The following is a 16,206-nucleotide window of genomic DNA, read 5'->3' on the forward strand; positions in this document are numbered from 1 at the left end:
TCTAGAACAAATGTTCCAGCTCCTATTTCTCTCCTCCAAGACAAATCAAGGTTGTTTTCTCAGGTCCCGGATTCTGGCTTTTTCTGCCCTGGAAATATATGACAGCAAACATGAGAAAAAAAAAAAAAAAAAAGAAAAACAACAGTTTCTCTTCTAAGTGAACATCTGATGAGTGATACGTACAGTCGCTTCGAGTGGCAGCAGAGTGCAGTGACTGATAGCGTCATTCCCAGCAGGAGAACGGTGAGTCTGATGATCAAATCTGTTACAGCGGCTGAAACACGTTTAAAATGATCAGTCCATTGACATGCACACTCTTTACTGTATTTTCCAAACTCATCACTACATTGTTTTTATTCAGTGGTAGGATCATGCCAGGATTCATTTCATTTCTGTGACTAAGACGAGATGTTGACGAGCTAAAGCTAGATGAGACTGGTACGTCTTATCTAGGTACTATGAAGTTAAAGAAGTCTCATCTAAGGCAAGGCAAGGCAAGGCAAGTTTATTTGTATAGCACAATTCGTACACGAGGCAATTCAAAGTGCTTTACAGAAGCAGAAGATATAAAAGCAGATTTAAAAGCATAGAACATAGAATATAGAAAACACAAAAGGAAATAAAAACTAATTATTTAAAATAATTACAGTAATTGGAATCATAAAAGACTGATTTAAAATCAATAAAATAATAAAATGTGTCTAAGAAAAAGCTGCAGCAAATAACAATGTTTTCAAGCCTGATTTAAATGAATGAACAGTTGGTGCGGACCTCAAGTGTGCAGGGAGTGTGTTACACAGGTGAGGAGCAGAATAACTGAAAGCTGCTTCACCTTGTTTGGTTCTAATTTTGGGAACACACAATAGACCTGTCCCTGACGACCCAAGGGGTCTGGATGCTTCATATGGAATTAGTAAGTCAACAATATATCTTGGTGCCAGGCCATTTAGTGCTTTGTAGACCAGCAGTAAGATTTTAAACTCTATCCTTTGGCTCACAGGAAGCCAGTGCAGTGATCTGAGCACTGGTGTGATATGATCCATTTTCCTAGTGTTTGTTAGCACTCTTGCAGCAGCGTTCTGGATCAGCTGTAGTTGTCTAATGGATTTTTTGTTCAGACCAGTAAAGACACCATTGCAATAGTCCAATCTACTGAAAATAAATGCATGAACAAGTTTTTCCATGTCTTCTTTGGACAAAAATCCCTTAATTCTGGCTATGTTTTTCAGGTGGTAATACGCTGATCTGGTAATGAGCTTTAGATGGTCATTAAAATTCAAGTCAGAGTCAATAATTACACCAAGATTTCTGGCTTTATCAGTTGATGTCAATGACATGGAGTTAAGGTGAGCCCTGATCTTTGATCTTTCACTTTCGGGGCCAAAGACAATCACTTCAGTCTTATCTGCATTAAGCTGGAGAAAATTTTGGCACATCCACTCATTGATTTGATGAATGCACTTGCTCAGTGAAAGTAAGGGACCGTAATCATCTGATGACATCGAGATATAAAGTTGTGTGTCATCTGCATACGTATGATAAGAAATATTATGGTCCTCCATAATCTGGGCAAGGGGCAGCATGTAGATATTGAAGAGAAGTGGTCCAAGAATGGAACCTTGCAGCACCCCACACATAATCTTTTTTCGTTCAGACACATGTTCACCAATTGACACAAAGTATTCCCCATCTTGTAGATATGATTTGAACCAGTGTAGTACAGTGCCAGTTAGTCCCACCCACTTCTCTAGTCTGTCAAGCAGTATATCATGATCAACTGTATCAAAGGCAGCACTAAGATCTAATAATACCAAGACTGAAGTCATAGAAGCATCATTATTCAGATGTATGTCATTTAGAACTTTGATAAGTACAGTCTCAGTGCTGTGGTGTGGACGAAAACCAGACTGAAATGCATTAAAGAGATTGTTCTGCGTCATGAAAGCATGAGTTTGCTGAAAAACAATCTTTTCAATGATTTTTCCTAGAAAGGGAAGATTTGATATTGGCCTGTAGTTACTTATTACTGAAGCATCCAGATTAGACTTTTTTAGGAGAGGTTTTATTACTGCAGTTTTCAGTGCTTGAGGAAATTGACCGGACTGAATAGAGTTATTTATTATCTGCAATACATCTGAAGCTATACTATTAAAAACATTTTTAAAAAAGTTTGTTGGCAGAATATCAAGGCAGCATGTTGTGGATTTTAGCTGCGATACAGCTTCCGTCAGAGCTCTGTGATCTAGAAGGTCAAAATGTGCCAGATTAACTGGAGAAAAAGAAGGCACAAGAGGAGTTACAATTTTGCCTGAGCTGGAGCTGCAAACTGTTTGTCTTATCCTTGAAATTTTATCTGTGAAAAAGGCTGCGAAGTCATTACATGACTTGCTGGATAGCAGTTCCGGAGGGACTGATGTTTTGGGATTTGTCAGCCCATCCACAACAGAAAACAAAGTGCGGGAATTGTTACAGTTTCTGTTAATAATCTCGGAAAAGAATGCTTGTCTTGCCTTCTTCAGCTCATAATTATAGGTGTGGAGACTGTTTTTGTAAATCTCAAAATGAACCTGGAGTTTGGTTTTTCGCCACCTGCGTTCTGCCTGTCTGCAGACTCTTTTCTGGTCTTTGACCAGTGCTGTGTTCCTCCAAGAGGCCTTTTTCCTTCCTGTCAAAATTTTGGTCCTAATAGGGGCAATGGAGTCAATAATAGTTGTAACTTTGGAACTGAAACTATTGACAAGATCATCAATCGAAGCTGAGGGCAGTGTTGGTGATGGTGTAAAAGACTGAGCGAAGACTGCACAGGTGTTATCATTAATATAACGTTTTTTGATTACCTCTGTGACATTTTTGTTATGGATAGCAGGCGTAGTTATTTTAAATGACACACAGTAATGATCAGAAAGAGCAACGTCCGTCACCACAACCTCAGAGATATTAAGCCCTTTGGAAATGATCAAATCTAATATATGCCCTTTATTGTGTGTTGGACATGTTACATGCTGCGAAAGCCCAAAATTATCCAGAATGCTCAAAAGTTCAATAGCACATCTATCTTTGAGATTATCGACATGAATGTTGAAGTCACCCACTAAGACAACGCAGTCAAAATCAATGCAAACAATAGACAGTAGTTTGACAAACTCGTCTGGAAACTTTGCATTGTATTTTGGTTGTTTGTAGATGGTTACAAAGAGAGATCGACAGGGAGATTTTAATTGAATAGCAACATATTCAAACGAGTCAAACTGCCCATAAGAAGCTTTCTTGCCCTGAATGCTGTCATTAAACAACACGGCGACTCCACCTCCTTTCTTATGCCTTCTTACTTCACTCATGAAGCTGAAGTTTGGAGGGGCTGACTCATTAAGAACTGTTGAACTGTTGTCTTGTGTTAGCCAACTTTCAGTTAAGAACATAATATCAAGCTTGTGCTTGATTATAAAATCATTGATTAAGAATGATTTGCCTGCCAGAGACCTAACATTTAAAAGAGCTAAGTTAAATGCGCTAAAAAGTTGATCATTCCCATGTTTGGAAACAGACTGTGGATGACATGGAATGCGAATTAAATTTGATGATGACATTTTTCTAGAAAGATGAACCAATCTTCTCCTCCGACCTATAGATACATGAATCAATGCAGCTTCCGACACAATGGGCCCTGGATTTTCCTTGGAAAAGTCAGGCACTACATTTGCCTTAAAACCTGGACCCAGAGCACATCAATTCCCAACACAGCTTGTTACCTGTGTATGTGCTCGTATTGGGGGATTGGAGTAGCGTCAGCTTTGGAGGGGGTGGTGGTGATGCCCGTCGGCGGGGAGTGGGTGGTTGTGAGGGCCGAGGTGGAATTTGGGGGGACAGGATCTCAGATGGGCCAGTTGGGCTCGTATTGGGGGATTGGAATAGCGTCAGCTTTGTAGGGGGTGGTAGTGGTGCCCGTCGGCGAGTGGGTGGTTGTGAGGGCCGAGGTGGAATTTGGGGGGACAGGATCTCAGATGGGCGAGGGGTAAATTTAATGCCGACACTGACAAGTCTGTTCATTTGGTCAGTAAACTCCAGCATAGGAGAGGAGGGTGATGGGATACCCTCTGAGATGGATGGAGTTTGGACAGTTGGAGATGGTGTGCAGGGCAGAGTTTTGATGGTAGGAGACAGATCCTCACAAGCAGTGGCCCCTGGTGGAGGACATGAGGCATCCTCTTTTTTGCTCTGACATCCCTCATGGTCAGAGCTTACAGGTGGGGGGGAGAGTCACTTCTCCTTGTTTTGGTGTTTGCTCCTTTTGTTTGGATTCCTCATATCTCTTGTCCTTGGGAATGGGAGCAGTATGACGCAGGCAGGAAGATAGGTTGCCACAGAAAAGTTTAACTCCTGCCTTGTTCAGAGTCATTCCATCTCCTTTGAAAAAGTGTCTCCGGTCCCAGAAAAAGTTAAAATTGTCAATAAAATGAACTGAGTGGACATCACATGCAGTTGAGAGCCATCTGTTTAGTGCAAACAATCTGCTGAATCTTTCACATCCTCCTCTGACTGGTGGTAAAGGCCCACTGAAGAAAACTTCAACATTCAGAGAGCTCACTGTGTTTAATTCAATTCAATTCAATTTTATTTATATAGCGTCAATAACAATACAAATCGTCTCAAGACGCTTTACAAAAACCCGGCCTGAAACCCAGGCAGATTACCTAAATCTCGCTTAAGCACTTCAGATTGTCGCTTCACAATATCATTTGCTCCAGTGTGCAGCACGAGATATTTCAGAGTTGGAATCTCTGCTACAATACTGAGGATTCTGTCGGTCATATTGGAGACGGTATCATCAGGAAAACACAACACTTTAGTGTTTCTGCCAAACATGCTTCCCATGTCTTTAATTGCAGAATCACCAATAACAAGAGTCTGAGGCCCAGTCAGTAGCTTTCCTTGTAGCTTTCGGACTTCAGACTTTCGGTCAGGCCTTACCCTTCTCTGTGAGTCAGTGAAGTTATCCAGGTCTTCAGTTGGAAATCCAGGGTCCTGCAGTAGTGGAGCAAAGCGATTTTGCAGCTGCACACTTGAGGGTTTGGGAGGTTCGTTGTTCCTGTTCCCTTTAGCTTTTATCCACGGCTGTGTCTTATTCTGCACTGGCGTTGAGGATGATGATAACGCAGGCCAGCCTGTTGCATCACTGATCTCTGGGCACTGGATTCTACCCGTTAGACGTCTCCCCATAGCAGGTGATTTATTCTTAGGCCTTGCCCCGAGAGCATTCCAGGGAGGACTGATAATGGAAGAACTACTACCCAGCACACAGCCTTTTTGTTTTGTAGGAGCTGTATCAGAGCTAATTAGCGGTGTGTTAGCATTCCCCTGTCCATTGTTTTGAGTCAGCGACAAAGTGCTGTCATTTCCACAAAGTCAAAAAGCCAATTAGCTTAGCTTAGCTTAGCTTAGCTCCTCGATCCCAGTCACTGCAGCTGGTATAGGTGTCCTTGTAGGCCACGCTCACGAAGTAAAACAGTTTAAAATAACAGTGGTAGCCTTCAGGAACTTTCAAAAATAAAACTCCAAGTGATATATGGGTGTCCAGGATCCACTTTCCATAAGTTTATAAGCAGAAGGAATCGATTGCAGTGGGAAAAGATAGATGAAAACAACAAAAGCGGAGAGCAAAGGAGTGAAGCGTTTGGCTTGCAACAGAGCGACCTTCAGCCCACTCATCTAAGTACTATGAAATTAAAGAAGTCTCATTTAAGTACTGTGAAGTTAAAAAAGTCTTATCTCATTCGTTAATACACAGGATTAGATGTTACAATCCCTTGTGCCAAGATCCCAGGCAAAACACATTTAGAGGCCCTGTCCAAATGAGAAACCCTAACAAACCTACGGTCAAGAGATATAGCGATTACCCGACAATCTAAATGAACTAAGTAAGTGCTGCTGACTTGTATGGCCCGCTCAGCAGCAGACAGTGGACAATTCAAACCTTGTAAAATATAAGCTAACCAAATACTAAGTACTACGAAGTTTAATAAGTCTCATCTAAGTACTATAAAGTTAAAGAAGTCTCATCTTAGTACTACAAAATTAATGAAGTCTCATTTAAGTACTATGAAGTTGAATAAGTCTCATCTAAGTACTATGAAGTTAAATTAGTCTCATCCAAGTATTTTAAAGTTAATGAAGTCTCATCTAACTACTATGAAATTATTAAACTCTCATCTAAGTACTATGAATGTAATGAAGTCTCATCTATGTGCTCTAAAGTTAAAGAAGTCTCATCCAAGTATTTTAAAGTTAATGAAGTCTCATGTAAGTACTTTACTAGTTGATGTTTTACTCTACATGAACTTATGAATATGTCTGTCAGAATGAACACTGGTCCAAACATTTCATAGCTTTTATTTCCTTTGTATCCAGCGTTGTATTCAGGCTCCTACTGGCTGATCTTATTGACCAGATTCCCTGTTGGACTCTGATTCTCTGTGGAGTTACCTGCGACGCTGAGATGGAGCGTCTGACTCTCAGAGGAGAAGTCGTGGGAGTAAACATGGAGGTGATAAATGCAGCTGTAGCTCCCTTGGTGGCTGTGGTCCACCGAAGAGAACGAGAAACGGGCAGAGTGATTGACAGCTGGCAGGGTGTAGCTGAGTGTCGTGTTGGAGACAGTGAACAGGAGCTGGAAGTAACCTCCTTCGTACTGGGCTTGGATGTAGCACATGATGCTGAAGTTGGAGCCAAGGAGCACCTGAACCTCCCGCTGGTCTACGTAGACCACCCCGATATTGTCCAGAAAGGTGTCGATTCTTGGCTGAAGCAGCAGTTCTATGAACGAACAGGGAGAGGGTTAGCTGAACGAGCAGACGCAGAGGAATGAAATCAGCCCAAAGATTATGTGCTGCAGTGTTCCATGTAAAACGTGGTGTCAGAGCAGCTCAGTCAGTCACTGCAGAGCAGGAAAACAACAGCACATCAGGAACCTGACGCAGAACTGATGACACTAAGAAATTCTGCTAGACTTGACTTATTAGCTCCAACTCCAACATGAGCCAGAGAACAGGTAGAAACGAGCAGAGGGACATCGGTTTACATTCAGAGCTGCACTTCCTGTGATGTCCACTAGATGCTGCAGACTCACTGAGCTCCCTCTGCTGCAGAGTTAAAGAAGAAGTCGTATGAACAAAGAAACACAAAATGATCTATGTGATACGTTCGTTGCTTTAAGTCCACTAAAAGAGAAGAAGTAAAAATGAACAAAAAGTCAATAGGAGTTCTGCATAGAGACAGAGCACACCGACCGCAGACGTCACAGCTGACGGTGAACACTCAAACCCGATTCAACTGACTCCTGACTGATGCAGCTGAGGCTTGTGGGTAATGTAGTAGGCTGCTTCACGTTCACGCACAAGAGAATAACGATCCGACCAGAACGCTGTGTGTGAACTGGACTGCAGCACCAGGCTCCATCCACGTTTTCATCAGATTAAGGATGAGCAGGGGTTTAATGAACTGAAGGAGAAACTTTTCACAGAGCAGAACGCAGATTTCAGCTACATTAATTATAGATAACTTTAATCTCATCAATGTTTGTTTTAGAAGACGATTTAAGAGTTTTCATTCAAATTTGCATCATTACTGTGCATTTCTTTCCAGTGATCAGATTATTGTTGATGTCTGACCAGCAGCACACCTGGATCTCCTCTTCCTCTTTCTTCTTCTAACTGAGCTCTATTGTCAAACCTAACGTCATGTGAGGAGCTGTGTCAGGTGGGGGCCACTACTCCTCCTACTGATCTGCTGTCAAGAAAAGGAAAATTAGCTCATTGCAAAAGTGTAACACTGGCTAATGTACCTGGGAGAAAAGGTGACTCGCATTTACTTTCAACTTAGGCCAATCAGAAGAAATAGGAACGCTCAAGAGGACAGACAGAACACGGACACAGTTTTGAAAATAAAAATATATGCACTTAAAGTGCCACTCTTTAAGTGCATAAATGAAATGTTTCAGCAGTGACTGAATTTCCCTTTCTGGTACCAACTTGGAATATTGCACTTAGTAACCCTTAGTTTAAAGGTGCAGTAGGCAGGATTGTGAAGATCCAGGACTTAGCCAAAAAATTTGAACATCGACAACTTCTCAGTCCCTCCCCACTTTCCGCTAAAGCCCAAAAAGGTCTCCCAAGCCCCTCCCCCCACAAGGGAGAGCTGTGCACGATAGAGCGCGTGCATATTGGCCCTGGAATACTGTGCACGAGCAGAGAACCGAGAGAGAGCGAGTAAACAAACTAGCATGGACCACACCGACGTAACAACAACAAAATAGTTTTATAATACCCTTCGTTATTGCTAAATAATTTTAGGTCAAAATATTTAGCAATAGTCAACTTTAGGACAAAACCAAGGTTAGGATGTTTCTGAAAGTAGCCTACATCGGTGATGTTTGCTATCAGTAACAGTTAGAAGCATTCATTGTGGCGTTTTATTCCACAGTTTAGATTTATCAGTTTGCTCTGTGGTAGATATATGACCGCTACCTGTTGATGTGGTTAGACGTTTGAGAGTGAAGCTGAGGCACAGGCCTCAGACGAGGATTACATCCCGGCTCCTTCTACACGCCCACGGACAAGTGGTGTGAGGTGGTGGAGGGAGGGGAGGGCGCTATGAAATGCGTGTCCATGAGCAGTGATTGACACTCTGTTAGATACACCCCTGGACGTGATTGGTGCATCTGAATAGAGCATCACAGTCCCGGCCACAGCTGGTGCCGGAAGTAAAAATCCAATGCAATTTCTCCATTGACAGTTCGGATATAAGCCATAAAAACTTAACTGCACATGGTTGACTTACAACCAGCTACGGCTGTACTAAGCGATTGTATATGCTCATGTAGACACCAAAAGTTCATGGGGCACTAACCTTGTTTTGAGATAAATGCCTTTTATTCGCGATGTCTTGGATAAGTACTTCATTACCCACAATCCTGAACAATCCCACAATCCCACAGTGATGCGTCTGATTGGTGGAACTCGTCTGGTTAAACCCCGCGAAGACTGAAGAGTCTGTGCTGCTGTGTGTCGACTTCAGTAGGCGTGATCGACTCATGGTTCGACTTCATGCAGATCTGACTTGACGTGATGCATGCTGGGTTGTTCATGCTCATAGACCTCGAATATGATTGGTTAAAATGAACTTGTTCAACCCAGCATGCATCACGTCACATCACTTCAGTGAGGCGCGGTGGTTTATGGGATGAGTAGTTCCTTCTCTCGGAAATGAAAATATGTCACTCGAAATGATGTGTTATATGCTTATGAGTTCAGCCGTAGCTGGTTATCCTAAGACATGCTCTAAAACTCTTTAGATACGGATTTTTCCAAACGTCAATGGGAAAAATGAATGGGAACCGTACTTCCGGCACCTCCGCTCTCTTTGGCGGTGGGCGGGACTGGAGCTGTGGATGTCTTGCAAATCGCGCTACAGGCTCTAGGTGGGGCCAGAGGAGCCGAATTTTTTTAAAATGACCTGCTTCATGCAATTATACTTGAACACAGAGTCAGTTTCAGCAAATATGACAGAAAGTTAGTTTTATAAGACTTTCCTACTGCACCTTTAACACAAAAGCATCGCACAGTAACACTGAAAAACTAACAATAGTGATAACTGAAATATAGCCCAAAACAATAAACAAAAGCAAAGAGTCCAAAAAGAGTCAACTGTCAAGTCAGGATTCAGTCAGTGTCCACAGTTTGTAGCTGTTCAGTGTTTTTAGTTTTGTCCATCTACCCAGGTAGTGTGATTTTGTGTTTGACGTCTTATCTGTTTAGAAAGGGTGTTCTTTCCTGATGCAAAATGAAGCTCCTGCTGACGTCCACCCTGTAAGCATGCGTTCTGCTCCACGACACGTCAGTCTAGGCCAGGGATGGCCAACCTTAATGATGGAGGGGGCCACAATTTTTCATCGACACTACCTGAGGGCCACATAGGACCGCACACTTAACCAGATATGATAAAACTGCCATTTTAAATATGTTTGTGTGTGTGTGACGTGTATATATATGTATATATGTATATGTTTATTGAAGCAAACAAAAAATAACCACTGACTGATTATTTATTTTATTTTTTTAATTAATTTGTGCATTTCTACACTAAGAAAGAGTTTAACATTTCCCCTGTATACCCACTCTACCTCACCAAGTGGGCTCTGGTAAAAAGTCGCTGTTGTTAGTTTGCGTACTTTTGATTTAAGGTCCGCTACGATAGCAGCCCTTGCAGCTTCAGTATACTTCTCGTGTTCATCTTTGTGCAACGTGTTGTAGCGGCAACTTAAATTGAAATCTTTCATGTCAGACTAAGCAGACTAAGCACATAGGTTTGCCTTTACATTCTGTGAACAGATAGCCTAACCTTCTTTCAACTGAAAAGACATGATTTTCTTGATCAAGTTTTCTCTCTCCTCTGCTCTTAGCCACGGCTCAACGTCTCTTCTTCACTGGTGGAGAAGACCCGGTGGAAACGTGTACGAGGCGGCGTCTGCATTAGAGGCCATCTAGTGGCCAACTGTGTCATTACAACTGATTCAGTGCCGCAGAGGACACAATTTTATAATTTTCAAAAATTAATCTAAGGGCCACTTCGAGTGAGGTCGCAGGCTGCAGTGTTGCCAGATTGGGCGGTTTTTCGGCTACTTTTGTTTACATCAGGCGGGGAAAATACATTGGGCGGGTGAATAAAACTTGGGCTGCTTTTGTCCACATTTGGCGAGTTTTTAATATTGTGAAAACAGCACTCTCTCTCTCTCTCACACACATCCATAGCGTGTTCTCTCGTCTGCATTTGGTGAATAATAAAAAACACACAGACAACAAGGAACTAAGGCGCTGCCGATACCTGTGTGCGCACCCTGCTGGTAAAAATAAGGAGCTACCTCTGAAATTGGGGATTACATTAATGGGTCTTTTAAAGTTAAAGTTTTTAAACTCTTAGGGGCGGGGGAACCCCAAGCAGTTGTGTTACTTTGCCTGTTGACAAGCTGGACCTGGTTTTCATTCAAACCATGCAGCAGCACACCTGACTTGGCTCAATCAATCAACTGAACTGCCTTCACACAGTCATTTCAGGTGTCCTCTTGCTTGATTGGAACAAAAACTTGCCAGCCACACCCACTACATGGGTGCTGCATGGTTGGAATGAAAACCTGCAGCCACAGCGACCCTTTCACGGATCAGTTTGACACCCCTGCATTAATGGGTCTTACAAAAGTTTTTAAACTCTTAGGGGCGGGGGAACCCCAAGCAGTTGTGTTGCTTTGCCTGTTGACAAGCTGCACCTCTGCCTCTCTATCCATCAGAGAAAGCAGCTAAACGTGTGACGAGTTCAGACTTACCTGAGCAGACCACCTCCAGACTCCAGTAGGATTCACCAAAACCGGTCAGTGTGACACATTCCCGCAGCGTAGATGCTGACTGGATGCAGGAGGACTTGATCCACCACACGAGTCTGTCCTCAAATTCATCCGTCATATTTGCAGACACTGCGGTCCCACAGCCCAGCCGTCTGCACACTGCGGCTGCAGAAATGTGCTCCCACGTAAAGTCCTGGTCGACCACAGGCCTCCACTCTCCCTGGTTTCTCATCTCCAGCTTACCGGCACAGAAGCTGGGCTCTCCCACCAACCTGAGAGAGTTTGGATCTGAGCAGAAAACAGGAAAAGAATTAGTAGAAGAAGAAAGCCAGCACGCTGCATGGAAGCTGCAGCTCCTCCTCTACCTGAGCAGGTGAGTTCAACAGCTCTGTCGGCTGAGGAGGTGATTCTGTCTGGAGCTGAGCTGTCACAGTCCAGCAGAGAAGACTCGGTGCCTTCACACTCAAAGTGTTTGATCCACACTGGAGCCTCTGCTTCTCTGAAGAGCGCCCCCTGGAGGACTGAAGGAGGTCCACAGCCGAGCTCCCTGCAGACCACCTCTGCATCCTGCAGGTCAAAAGCATCTTCACAGACTGAGGACCACGACTGGTTGGACTTCACCTCCAGTCTGCCTGAACACAGGTCGGTCCCGTTCACCAGCCTCACTGAGTCTGTGCAGAACAAGTTGATATTATTCATGATAACTTTGTTTAAAAGCTCTTTACCAGAGGGTTGATCTACATTTGAAGTTTTACCTGAGCAGGTGATCTCTATCATTGAAGTAGATTGTTTATACATAAGACAGTCTGATGATGATAGGTCACATCCAGCTGTGATTCTCCAGCCATGTGTATAAGTTGATTTACTCCTGATTGAGTGGGGAGATCCACAGTCCAGCCGTCCACACACTGCAGCCGCTAACTTCAGGTCCCAATTCATCTCCTCCACGTAATACCATTCACCCAGCTGCATCATCTCTAGTGGACCGCTACACCTGCTGGCTCCTCCAACCAACCTCACAAACTCTGGCTCTGAGGAGGAACAAGACGAACTGAACGTCATCCAAACAGAACCCAGACAATATGAGATGTGACTTCATTAAAGACTGTCAGAGGGGATGAGGAGGAAGAGTGGAAAGAGGATGAGGAGAGGAGAAGAAGATGGGCAAGGGGGAGGAGCAGGAGGAGAAGAAGGAGGAAAAAAGAAAAGAGAATGAGGAGAGGGAGAAGGAAGAAGAAGGAGCAAGAAGAGGAGGAGGAGGAAGGAGAAGAAAGCAGAGGAAGAAGAGTAGAAAAAGGAGAAGGAGAAGGGGAATAGATCTCAAACCTGAGACCAGAACTAAACAGGGGTCATAATGTTCTTCTTTGCACTAAAACAAAGGGAAACATCTGGAGTTATTTAGAAGTTATCACGTTACTGCTCCGTCCCGCTTGAGATCAAATTGTGGCCCTTGAACTAAACTGAGTTTAAACTCCCTGGATTTAAACTCCACTGTCAGTAATATTTTCTTCTACCTGAGCAGATGAGAACAACAGCTTTGCGATCAGACTCATTTTCTCCACACTGGAACTCTTTGGACCACAGCAGAGCCTCCTTTTCTCCGTGCAGCTCCCCGAATAAGACTGAAGGGGGCCCACAGCGAAGCTCCCTGCAGACCTTCTCTGCGTCCTGCCAGTTGAAACCATCTTCACACACCGAGGACCACGACCGGTTGGACTTCACCTCCAGTCTGCCTGAACACCGGCCGGTCCCGTTCACCAGCCTCACTGAGTCTGTGGAGAGAGAGGAACAGGGAGCAACTCTCTGTGGAGCAGATCAAATGTGGACTGTTCCTTCAGGATACACCGCTGACTTTAAAAAACATCTCTTTGTCTCTAATGATGCAGCTGAATAAAGGAAGCGCTATCTAAAATGTAAGGTGCCACAGTAAAACACAATGTCAGTTCACCACAGTGACAGAAAAGAAGAAAACTGAAGCTTCTCACAGTTAATGACACTGACCTGAACAGGTCATTCTTGCATAGTAATTCACTTTCCCTGGACTCGTATAGACGCTAAGCCCGTCCTCTGTGATGTATTCGGCTGGACCAACAGCAGACTTTGGTCTTACTAATAAAACAACAGAGCCACAGTCGAGCTTCCTGCACACTGTAGCGGCTGTCATCTGGTTCCAGAAGTGCCCTACATCTCTCCAACGTCCCTCATCATAAACCTGCACCATCCCAGAACAGCGGCCGTGTCCGGACGTCAGCCTGTAATCACCAGGAACTGCTGAACAGACACACAAAAGCAACAGTGAATTGGAGGGATTTCCAAAACATTACGACCGTTTCTCCTCGGATCATTTTCCCTCTGTTTACCTGTGGAAGGCAGTTTGTCTTCAGCCCAGAGCCCTGAGGAGAAAATCACAGGAGATACATGAAGACTGAGTATCATCATCAATTTATATACTGACATGTTTGTCTTTCCATTGACTCTTAGAAATGTTGCTGCTCCACACCCTGAAGGTGCATATGCAGAGAAATAAACGATCAAAGAGCTGCAAAATCTAGAATGCAGAGAACTGGGAAAAAAAGTCAGAGTTCAGAGAAAAACTGCAGAATCCTGAGATTATGGTCAGAATTCGAAGAAGAAAAGTTGGAATTCTGAGGAAAAAAGTGAGAATTCCAAGATTTCAGTCAGAATACCAAGGAAAAGGTCTGTATGACAAAATGTCTCAATAATGAGAATTCTGAGAAAAATAAAATCATGTGACAAAGCCTCTAAACACACAGATTAAGATTAGAATTTCAAGATTAAAATCAAACTTCCAAGTAAGAAGTTACATTTTTGAAAAGTCCCAACCCCCACTGGCCCTAATGCTCTGACGTGTGTCACAAACTGACTTTTAGTGGCTCAAATTGAAAATGCGCCGCTCCCTTCACATTCATGTGTGACTGACGCTCATTGGTCTTGAGCCGAGCTTTGACAGTTTGCTTTATTTTCTCTTCTCTTGACCCCCGTGTGCAGGAGCTGGATTTCAGTGTCAGTGTCAGAGGGTTATACATGAGGTGGACGGAATAACAGAAACACCGTTTAGTGATAGATTTACTGCAGGGTTGTTGTTCAGAACATGATTCATTCTCACTTTTCAAATAAAAAATGAATAAAATCACAGGAAATAAGATTAAAATGAGCAGACAGAAAATATTTGTAGCTTTTTCTCTGTCACCAGGTTAATCTAGTCATGAAGCAGCAGAGATGCACTGTGGGTCTTTACCGTGTAAACTTTACATTTAAACCTAAAGAAACAAGCTCCCTGCACTTTATCTCAGTGCAAAGACAGACTGCTGCAGTTTGAACCCATCCCAGAACGATGCATTCAAGACCCACACAATATGTTTATGATCATTTTTTTTACTAACCCTCAGTTTGTGAGCCGTCCAGATTCTCTCTGACTAGTTTGTTGGATGCGACTTGTAAAAACATCTGAGTCCTACCTGAGCTCCAGACAGACAGAAACACCATCAGCACTCTGTGACCCATGTCCTCTCTGTGTCTTCTGCAAAGAGTCGTCCTCGTGTGTGTCTTTATCAGAACAGGAACCCTACCTCTGACGGACTTCCGCTGTTAATGTGGACGATTATGCAAAACCCTCAGGGCTCATTTTATTTTCATGGACAGTGAAAACGTTTTACAGCCTTCAGAGTTTCTACATTTCTGAATAAAAATGATTCAAATCATCAGATTTTCACACAAGTCCTGAAAGTAGACAAAGAGAACCCAATCAAACACATGAAACAGAAATATTAGACTTAAAATGAGCCAATATTACATATCAGAGAGGTGCTCCTCTAGGATTAAATCAGAGTCCATGTGTTCAGAAGTGTTTCCATCAATGTAATGAGACTCAGGTGTGGTTCAGTTCCTGGTTTAGTTTCAATAAATCAGGGATTTGTCTCAGTCTGATCTTCACACGCACATTACAGACCACAGCATCACAACACCTGGCTTTGTGACTCTGCAGGCGGACAGAGACGTGACTACTAGTGGTAAGAAGAGGGGAGGTGTGATTGCGCTGTATGTGAATGAGCGGTGATGTAATCCCAGACACATCTGCGTGAAGGAACATCTCTGTTACGCAACAGAGATGTTCCTTCACGCAGATGTGTCTATTATTTGCCCAGGGAGTTCAGTTCAGCTGAGGCCGAAGCGGCTGCTGACGTCATCACCACCACCATCTCCCGTCTGCAGACGCAGCAGCCAAGCACCTTTATGGTGATAAATGGAGACTTCAATCATGTCACCTTGGACAGAACCCCACCCCCCAAAGGCAGGTCAGATCACAACCTTGTCCTGTTCTCTCCAAAGTATGTCCCTCTTGTTCAACGGCAGCCTGTGTCCAAAAAGACTGTGAGGAGGTGGACACAGGAGGCTGAGGAGGCCCTGCAGGACTGCTTTGAGTACACTGACTGGGAGGTACTCTGGCAGCCTCATGGGGAAGACATCAGCAACATGGTGGACTGGATAACAGAATACATTAAATTCTGTGAGAATACCGTCATACCCCCTGTGGACTGCTCGTTGTTTCTCCAACAACAAGTCATGGATTCAGGGATTCAAGGAGTTTTAATTGTCATTTCAACACATGTTCATACATGAGGTGGAACGAAATGAGTGGCTCTGGTCCCGGTGCAACTCAGAGTCATGTCACAAACAGAAATGTTCTGATGACTCTGCAGTTGTAGGGTGTACAGGCGGTGGACGGGGTGAGGAGGAGTATAAAAGGCTGGTGGACAGATTTGTGGGGTGGGCTGGAAGGAATCACCTGCTGCTTA

The 16,206-nt window shown here is 43.6% G+C and overlaps 1 protein-coding gene across 1 annotated transcript; it reads right to left on the reverse strand.

The window, feature by feature from the left end:
* Positions 1–6,920: 6,920 nt before the first annotated feature.
* Positions 6,921–13,860, reverse strand: LOC311498301 (CD5 antigen-like; the record flags this gene model as incomplete). Its single annotated transcript, XM_084558834.1, has 7 exons — positions 6,921–6,931; positions 11,372–11,677; positions 11,719–12,482; positions 12,939–13,161; positions 13,391–13,660; positions 13,750–13,782; positions 13,845–13,860. 7 exons carry the CDS (start codon positions 13,858–13,860, stop codon positions 6,921–6,923), a joined length of 1,623 nt encoding a protein of 540 aa, XP_084414960.1.
* Between the last annotated feature and the right edge of the window lie 2,346 nt (positions 13,861–16,206).

This window comes from Chelon labrosus, assembly GCF_963514085.1.
Source record: "Chelon labrosus genome assembly, chromosome: 13".
Classification (NCBI taxonomy): Eukaryota; Metazoa; Chordata; class Actinopteri; order Mugiliformes; family Mugilidae; genus Chelon; species Chelon labrosus.